This window comes from Medicago truncatula, chromosome 1, assembly GCF_003473485.1.
Source record: "Medicago truncatula cultivar Jemalong A17 chromosome 1, MtrunA17r5.0-ANR, whole genome shotgun sequence".
NCBI classification, from domain to species: Eukaryota; Viridiplantae; Streptophyta; class Magnoliopsida; order Fabales; family Fabaceae; genus Medicago; species Medicago truncatula.
Genome location: NC_053042.1, coordinates 54,197,439 through 54,207,769, shown reverse-complemented (window position 1 = coordinate 54,207,769; position 10,331 = coordinate 54,197,439). Strand labels below are relative to the sequence as shown.

The 10,331-nt window shown below is 35.2% G+C and overlaps 1 protein-coding gene across 1 annotated transcript; it reads left to right on the top strand.

Moving 5' to 3' along the window:
• Positions 1 to 1,699, top strand: LOC112418686 (uncharacterized). The gene is made up of 2 exons (XM_039831496.1): positions 1 to 660; positions 1,562 to 1,699. The coding sequence occupies exons 1-2, from the start codon at positions 1 to 3 to the stop codon at positions 1,697 to 1,699; spliced, it is 798 nt and encodes a 265-aa protein (XP_039687430.1).
• Positions 1,700 to 10,331: the final 8,632 nt, after the last annotated feature.

Here is a 10,331-nt window from a genome sequence, read left to right as displayed (position 1 = left end):
ATGAACTTGATGTTTCTCAACAATGAAACTTGGTCTCTATACTACCTTGTCTCTAATATCTATATCTATAATTCAGTTGACACCATTATTTCGGCTTTCAAAAATGATGATGCCGCAATTTCAGAGGATCGTTATGTCAAGTGGAATTGCAACAATCATATGGGCACCATTCTGAATGTTGATGGGAGTTGCAATGGAACTCCTATTCGAACTAGTTTTGGCGGTGTTTTTCGCAATAATGGGGGTCTTTTCCTCTCGGCTTTCTCATGCATGATCTCCCAATCAGAAGACATTTTGCTAGCTGAACTAACAACAATCTATCATCGCTTGTGCATGGCTATTGACATGGGTGTAGATGATTTGGCTTGTTACTCAAATTCCCTCCTTTCCATTAATCTCATAAAGGGGGATACTCCGCACTATCATGTTTATGTTGTCCTCATCCAGAACATTAAGGATATATTGGCTACCAATAATTTTACATTTCATCATACTCTCAGAGACGGTAACCAGAATTTTGATTTCATGGCAAAGTTAGGGGCCACATCCAATGCTGATTTCGTCATCCACACAACTCCTCCAGAAGACCTCATCTTGCTGCTTCGGAGTGACGCCTCGGGAGTCTTCTTCCCTAGAGCCTTCCCTTTTTTCTTTTTTCTGGTTTTCTTTTTCTTGTCTTTGATTAGCTTTGCAACAAAAAAAAAAGAAGGTATTCAAACAAAAATCATTTTATATTAAACTCACATTTAATTAAGAGGATGCACTTTCTTTAAAATCACTTTTATCTCTCCTAAAATTGAACTCAAACATACAATATATGTGTATGTAGGGCTATCCATGATATTTTGAGCATCATGTACAAAATTATGATTTTGGCATCATATTTTTTTTTTATAAATTTCTCATGCATAAATATAGTAATTGTTGTGAATTCGGACAAAATCACATCAATAAAAAATAAAGATGTGTGGAGTAAAGGAAGTGGTAATCAATGAGTAAAAGTAGTCTCAAACAACAACAACAAAATAGACCTAAGTCCTAGTGTAGAACAACACCACAAACATAATCAAAGCAATAAAGAGAAACAATGAAAGAAAGGAACAAACACACCAAAGATTTGGTAACCCAGTTCGGTTCAATATGACCTTTATTTTTATTTAGTTATGCCATTTTAGTAATTATATATTCAAAAACAATTTTGATCAAAACTATCCAAACAACATTCATTCTGTTTAATTAATTCCACGTTATTGTATCCAAACATAAATCAATTCTGATATGATCAATTCTATCAGAAACAATTCAGTCCAAAGCTGAACCAAACACACCCTGAGTGAATTTTCGACAATAGTGTTGTTTTTGAAAATGTTATATTTAACTTTTAAGAAATTTCAAAATCGTTGCTTTCTAAACAATTTTTTTGTTTTGACTTTCTTAGCTAATGTTTTTCAGATTGTCACTAATTATAATCATGAAATATTTTGTGGGTGTGGATTAAATAATACTATTAAAATTAAGTGGTTAATTCTTCTAATTACCGGCTGCTTTGCAATTTGCACAGTTGAGCTCTGATTTTAGTTTGGATAACCGGTGTTCAAGATGCCTTGAACACAGTCAACAGGCATGGTGGATTCCCACTTCCCAATGTCCTAATCCCTTTGCATTTGCTTGTTTGTTTCCACTCCAAATCCAATTCTAAGACAAAACCAGTCCCCCTCATGGCCTCATCCTTTATATTAAAAATCAAAATTATTACTACACTCCTCTGTTTTCATAATATTATTAAAAGGGTACTCTGTTTTATTTAGCTTTAGATTTCCTAATACTAGTACATATTAAGAAAAATAATAAGGAATTTAATTATATAATTAACTTGGATTTGTCTAAAGATGTTCGTTTAAAACTTTGAAGTGTTCTCCTTTTAAGGTTTTATATTCAATTTTATTTGATGTCAATTTTGTTACACTAGTTTAGTTTTTTATTCAATTCCATCGTATTTCAACTTTGATCGCATTTTGTCTTTCCTCTTCTTTTACTTTTTTTATGTCAACTTTAGAAAATTTCTTAAGTATTGTTGGATATCGATATCCGTAGGTAAAAATTTATTATATTTTTAAATAAAATAATACAAAATTATGACATGTCATTGAATAATTAAATGATGAATATATATCCAGTCCAACTTTAAGGTTGTCGTTGTGTTCACCTAGATTTTATACACCATTAGCATAAAATATTTCCTCACGTAAATAAATTATTATTAAAGTCAAATATTTTCAATGTGAATCTCAAATCAGTTGTTATAATTCTTTCCAATTATACAAATCGGTTAATATATATTTTGCAATTTGACTTATAAAATTTCAAAATAATAAAATTTTATCCAAAATGAGAGTTAAAAATAAAATAAAAAAATGTATATACAATAACTTTGAAATAAAAGTATGTACACACACTTTTATCTCAATTAAAAAAACAACCTTGCAGAGTTAAGAATGAAGACTTTTATTACATATTAAAAGGTTAGAAATAAGAGAATTGAAGCATCCTAATTGCCTAAATTTTTTAATTTCTCTATAATTTTCAATTACATCATTCAAATACACTCAATTTATCTTTAACAAAATACTTTATGAATCCATTCAATTTAAAAATTCTCAAAATTTATGATCCAAACAATAAAATTTACTTCTTTATCTTGCAAGATTTCCTTCCGGTTTCACATGCAAAATGTGCACACAAAGTTATCAAGTAGTAGGTCCAACCGAAAATATCTTATCAAGAAGCAAACAAAAAAATTTGAGTCACCATTGAGATAAAAAAGTAATAATATTATTCATTCTCACGCAACTTGTTATTTTTTGCATTTTAGTAATGTACATCGCAAAAAGATAGGTACGTGATGGGTTGGGTATCTCATATTTGTTTCTTAGTTTGTTAAGATATTGTTGATCATATGAAAAGACTTCCTCAATATATAAAAATTCAAAACAATTTGCGTATGACTTTATAAAATTAATCAACCAAAAATAAGTCAGTGTGGAGTAGAGTGGGAGTTGAAGTTGGGTTGGTTGTTCATTTGTCTACTCAACTTTAAAAGATAAGGATGTGATTTTGATTGTGATATGTTCACAACCCATATACTTCTTTTTTGTTTTTTTGTACATTTCAGATTGCAACTTTTGATCTTTTCATCTCTTTTGCATTTGTCAGTTTTTGCCGTGAAATTATGAAGCTATCGTATTCGTGCCGTATATGATATGTCTTTGTTATTGTTTTAACCTATACTATATTTTTATATCAAAGAAAAACCGAAGAATGTCAATGATGTGCTCGATAAAAAGTTATATATGGGTAATAGGTACACCCATATTTCCACTCAAAAAAAGAAGTACACCCGTATTTATAATAGTTTTTGGTTTGAATTTAATTTCTTTTTCTTGTAGATTAAAAATGTGACCAGCTCATATCTTAACACTGTTTAGCCGTCATTTTGGTGATATGCTTTGTGATTGTTGGCCTCTACTCTATATCTTATAAGATAAGTTAAGGCAAGCAACTCTTCCCTCTTTCATTTTTTCTCTTCAAATACCTCAAAAGTATCCGCTCGCTTCCAACAATATTTGTTGAGCAGCGGTTAATTGCCGTAGGATATTTTGGTATTTTTGTGGTGTTTGGGAGAAAAATGAAAGTGAGAAAACAAAATCCTAAGATAAGATGGAGAAGGGACTAAACTGATTAAATCCTTTGGGCCAAATGAATTAAACTACGAGTGTTACTTTTTCCATCCTATGTCTTTCCTCGCGCGTCTTATTTTTTTTTTCAAAAATACCCTCGGAGCATTTCGGATTATAAAATCCGAAAATGTACGATTGTATGTTCCGGAATCAACCAGTACACAGAACTGAAACAGATTTGCATGTCATTGTGGGTTTTATCATTGTTTTTCAATAAATCATTATATATGTATGTATAAAAGGCAATTAACTTAAATATTATATCGAAAAATGATTATATATTATATATATATATATATATATATATCATTATACCAAAAAAGAGTTGAATTTATATCATTACACATTTCACCTAATGATATACATTTCAACTAAACCAATGATATATATCTAATCTATGGCGCCGAAAGATCAATGGGGCTATCATCATTTTCATCGGGATCAAGATTTTCAATAATGTACAATTCTTCATCATCTTCTACCACCGCTTGACCCGCCGCCCGACTTAACTCATTAAAATCTACCATCCGGCTGGCATATCTATTAGGCCAGCTGTCTGCATCCTCTCGGTGGTGTCGTCTCCATAGATTGCAAGTAGGAGGAATCGGACAACCATCCTTCAAATCCAAAGCCATAAAATGGTTGTCATTCACATATGTCAAACACATCAACGGAGAGATACTTGGCGGCGGCGGTGGACCGCATAGAGGGAAATAGGTTGCCGATGGCCCTAACCCAGGGGACAACACAACAATCGGTTGGTTGAATTTTTGTGCGATGAGGAAACCCATATCCGACATGGTCATCATTTATCCTGTGGTGCATTCCCAATACCGGCGTAGGATAGAGCGCCTAAGACCTCTTTATACCGCCTATCATTATTAATCATCGTCCGATAGCGGGCATTTTCTACACCGATAAGCTCTTTGTAAAGGTTGTACCGGACTAATGTGTGATCATCAACAGTCAAGTTACGTCGGACCACAACTGCTAGGAACCCACAATGGCCATCACCGGGTACATCTGTACCCTTTTCAATAAATTTATGCATTCAAATTGGGATTTGGTCTTTGTGTCGTATATTTACTTTAATCGGGTGTTGGCTTGTTCGGGTTTTTTGGAGTTGGCTTAGGACGAGTAGGTGACATGTTGCTTTTCCGTGCACTCTTCCTACTCGTCCCTGTTGATCTTGTCTGTGAACCCTGTGGCTCTTGCTCCTGGGAGTCAACAATCTCCCATAGCGAAGGGGACCGCCTTGTCGATCGAATGCTTTGCTTATCTTTCTTAGGAGCTCCTTTGGTGGTGACCTTATTTGGTGGTGGACGCATAGAGGTGGTCTTTGGTAAAAAAAATTGTCGGAATTGTTCCTTCAAATGCAACTTCATGTTGTAATCGGCGTCCTTGAACCGAGCCTGCAATATTGTAAGAAAACTGTCATTCTGCTCTGTGCACTGATACATTTCGGATCAAATTAGACCGCAACAACTTTCCTTTGAACCTATGTTCAAGCATTATTATGCTCGTCTGAAATGAAGCATGTATTGCGGTATGTTGCAACTCTAGCATGTTATGAACGGATTGCCAGTTTGTACTCAAATCACCCATACTACTACTCAGGTACTTTTTCAACCGATCGTGTGCAGATTCAGCTATGTTTGTTGTAGTATTCCCCATATGAAGGTTTTTGTCAACCCAAAAAACCTCACAAACTTCTCCTTATCCGGATCCAAAATTGTCTTTTCAACATATTCCAAAAACTTGGGAAATTTTGCGCATAGAACTTTGAACCGGGTCCAATTATATATATGCTTCCTCCGTGTCGGAGTCCACAATATCCATCCATGCAGCCATCACAGTCTTCACCACCGACGCAGGCTTAATCGCTTGCCCATTCTTGCCTTTGAGATCTGTCACTTTGCAATCTAATTTACACTTTGCTCTCACATTTTGTCCAATGTGATATGAGCACAACATAGTTGTAGCTTTAGGGAAAAAAATTTCCACATCATTGATCAAAGCATTGTCCCGGTCAGTGGCAACTACTTTGCGATAGAGATCTTTGGAGTGCAACATCTCACGACACCTCTCAAGCGCCCAATAAACATTGTCTTGCCTCTCAGACATCATATATGCAAAAGCAATAGAGAATATTTTCATGGTAGAGGTGTTATCAACAAACTCAAGCAATGGAAGACGATAAACAACTTGATAGAATCTGGATGTGCCAAAAAAACATCACTGACAACCTCAGAATCAGGATACTTCCTACAATGATAAACGTAACCATTATCAACCAAAGACTTCAAGAGATGTTGCATGTTATTCCTCGTACACCTAATGGACCGCCTATACCTATAAGAAGCATTATAAACGTGTTTGATAGTAGTTGAAGTGGTACGGCCGTACGGATCCTCTTCTTTAAGTTGGTAAACATTTGCCTCGGAGGAACGTTTCAATCCACCATCTCTTCAAGGTGAACACGTTCATTTAGGTTAAGACGACCGGCGGTTTTATGACCTTTCAACATATCTGCCATGTCATGGTTGTGTTTACCATCACCAACTTTGAGGCTTCATTCACCACCAGTCAACAAGTAACCTCTCAGCCGAAACGGACACTCGCATTTAACCGAACTAGCTATCTCGCGCCGACTCTTTCTCTTGTACTCATTGTATGAACCTTCCCTTTCACATATCAAAGTAAGAAATGCACTTCTTCCATTGCCACCGTTATCGGATTTACCAATAACAGTGGAAAAACCAAGCTTCCTAGCTTTCTCTCCAACCCACTCCAACAAATCATTCCGTGTTGCAAACTTGTGTTTAGTGGTAAAATGTTCTCGCTGGTCGATACAAACAGCAACAACTGGAGGTGGTACAACAGGAGGAATAGGAGGAGGAGCATCCTCTGCTTTCGAACCACCTAGAGAAATTTCAAGTTTTGGTGGTGTTGGTGGGGGATTCTCGGATTTGGCATTACCGGAATCATGCGCATCTTCAAGTAAAAGAAGCGGCAATGCATTTGAAGGTTCAATCTCAGGTGGATCAACATTTGGGGTATCAACCGGAACAACCATATATGAAAACAGTGCATGCATAGTCAAAAAATGAACACAGTTTTTGTACTGGTGTAGTCCGGATTTCGAATTCCGGAAAGCATGAATCCAGTCCGGATTGCATAGTCCGGAAAGGTACAGTACAGATCATATGACGTGATCAAAAGGAAATCGCCTAAAAAACAAATGGGGAAAGGTTTATATACACATTACCTTTGCATTCAGTCGAAAATGATGATGTTAACCCCCCTTGATGGCCAGATTGCTGCTCCAAACCATGTTTTCGCCCTAAATGGTGTGTTTTTGGAGATGTTGGGAGTGTTTGTGATAAAGGTGGTCTGCTTTAGCTAGGTTCTGGAGAACTATATATAACCCAGTTGTCCGGATTTTGTTTTCCGTAAAAAAAACGACTACTTTTCCCGCTCAGTTTAAATACAGGGTGTGCGGAATTTCTATTCTGAAAAGTAACCATTGTGTGCGGATTATGTTTTCTGGATAGCCTTTCACCCTCGCCAAGCCCAAGTATCACAGGCCACATGAATTAGAGTGATTTGCTAACCATTTCGGATTATAGGATCCGATTTCTGTCCGGAATATACAAAAGGTATTTTGGTCAAAATCACAGGGCGGGCGAGAAGGCTGTAGGGTGGGAAAAGTAATAGTCTTAAACTACTACCTATGGACTTGAACTTGTTTAAGATTAGAAGATAATACCAAAACACTTCCTTAGGCCAGAGAGACACCCCCTTCCAACACTAAACACACCTCCCTCTCAATTTTATTTATGCAAAATATACATTTTTTTCGACACCAGCCCATTTCGAACCAAGTACCCAATGGTGGAAGCTGAAACACATATAAAAAACGAAAATACCCCGCGATAGTTAACTGCCGAGAAAACTTTAGCAGTTAGCTACCGCAGAAACTTCGATAGTTAACTACCGCGGAAAATGAAAACCCAAAATTCATGGTTTTGCATTAAAAACATGGAGGTCAAGCTTTTCAATTCAACAAATAAACTAAATAAGTTTATGTTGTCGTCGTCCCAAAAAGATACCCCTCAAATGAGATTAGCAAAGAAATCAAATCTTTTATGTATTCATTTCAATAATTGAAACAGCCACATTCTTAGGATAAAACCTAAAGCTTGGAAATCAGGAAAAACATAATTTTTAATTAGATAGATTGCCATTAACTAGTGTATTTGCGGTTAGTTTTGAAATTGAATCAGCTTGCAAACTATTGGCAAAACAAAGGATAAAAAAAATCATTATTTTTCTTGAGTTAGACGAATCAAAATTACTGTACCCTGGTTTGAAAGCTACATCAATCAAGATAATGTGCTCAAAACAGATTTGTGGCAATCCAGCAAAACAAAGATTTAAACTGCCAAACTAAAGAAATATGACCTAGGAGAAGCATTGTTTAAGGTTAAGAAAGACGAAGCCAACCAGATAAAGGCTGCAATGTCGAGGCTTTTTAATGCTCTGGGTTTTCATTTTCTGCGGCAACTGTCGAAGTTTCCTCGCCAGTTAACTACCGAATGGTATTTTCGTCTTTTATATGTGTTTGTCAGCCCCATTATATGTGTATACAACAATTTTCCTGAAACACCAACCAACAGGTCTCTAGTGAGTGGGTATTTATGTGAAATATGTTATCATCCTCTTCCCAACACACTTTTTTTATTTTAGAAACCCTGACCCTCTTCTTCACGAGCGAGGACAACCCCCCTTTCTGACAATCACCCCACCCCCCACCCCCACCCCACGTTTGCTTCATTTGGCACTTGTTTTCATAAAATAATGTTAGGAATTGACTTTAAAGGATTTTCAAAAATTAGCTTTTGCAGTTCTTTTTCTTTTTCTTTTTCCTTTTCAAAACTAGTATCTGAAATTCTTAAATATTTTAGAAAAGGCATTTTGGAATTCGTTTTTTAACATATTCTAAAAATTAGTTTTTGATATTCATTTATTTTTTAAGACAACTATTGATACCAAGTATCTCCTCACTCACGCCAAATAAGTACTCCTTCTATTTTGTAAATATTCAAACTATCATTTTTTACTGTAGATAGATTAATTCATGATGCACACTTTAAAAAAACGATTATATACGTTAGAATAGTTTTTATTGTTACAGAACAGCCTTATAAGAAATGCAAGAATATTCTTTATCGAGTCGGTCTGGATCTTACTCTTGAACTTATCATGGAATTTGCTCCTACATTGAAACAACACAATTCCACAGAGTTTTCAATTATAGATATTGGATCGTATTATTATAACTTTGTCAAATCCATTCAATGGTATTATTATTATACAATATAGGTTGTGTGAGTTGCTTGGAGGATAAACAAAAGTAACAGAGAGTGAGTTACCTGATCTTGTTGTTGTGCTTCAAGAAGTTGATCGATGAGAAGACGGTAATCGCCATCTTCAATGAAAACCCAGCCTTCGTTGCTGCCATAAACCTAAACATAAATTAAGCAATAATTAATATAAAAAAATAATCAAAGGAAGTTAAACGTTAATAAGAATGATGATTAATTGAAGAAATAAAAGGAAACAAAACCTTGAGTAGTTTGTTGACGGTTTGATGAACGACTTTTTTATCGAAACCTAAAGCAGTCATGGCGTCGAGAGCTGCATCCATTCTGCTCCCGCCTTTCTGTCAAACAATCAGAATTAAACTTATGAGAACAAATTAAAGAAGAGAATAGTATAAACTATAAAGGTGAATCCATATGTGAAACAACTTTTAAGGGACGTCGGCTTGGTTCCATTGGAAGGAATGAAAGAATATCAAGGTGAGCGGCGGAGAATAGGTTAAGGAGAAGGTGAAGAATAGACTACTGCTCCCGTACTATAAAGTATGAAACCTACGATATACCTGCGGATTTTCCTGCGGTTTTCATTACACTGTGGAAATTTCCAGCGGATTCCATCACCGCAAGAAATCCGCAGGTAACTGTAACTTGGGCTTTTCCGTTAAATTTCTTGAAATGTTTTGGTCACTTTTCCTGCGGATTTTCTTAAATTTTTTTTTTTTTTTAAGTTTCTACATGAAATTTTATTAATTGAAAGATTTTTAGTATTTTTTTTCTTCTTTCTATTTACATAGTAAACAGGACCCTATAAGTTTTCTTAAAAAAAAAAATGGACCCTATAACTTTAAATTTAAGTCAAAATAATATTAGGACACAAATTATATTTTTTGAAAATGTCCAATTATATTTTTCTTATACATATTCAATGTTAAAATATTTCAAAAAATAATATTTTTTTGACGCAATTTTGAGAAAATAATATTAGAACACAAATTGCTATAAAAATAATATTATAACTCAAATATTGACAAAATACATGGATAGAGCTGTCAAAATGGGCCGGGCCGTATGGGCCGGCCCATTTAGCCCGATTAATTATAGGGCTTGGTCCTTAAATATTGAGCCCGAATTTTAATAGGGCTTTTTAGCCCGGCCCTAAAAAGCCCGCTACCCGTTAGGGCTAGCCCGAACGGGCCAAGGGTAGCCCGCT

Coding starts and splice junctions, on each gene's coding strand:
- LOC112418686 (XM_039831496.1), top strand. CDS start 1: ATGAACTTGATGTTTCTCAACAATGAAACTTGGTCTCTATACTACCTT. Junction 661..1,561: donor TCCCTTTTTTCTTTTTTCTG/GTTTTCTTTTTC, acceptor CAATTTGCACAG/TTGAGCTCTGATTTTAGTTT.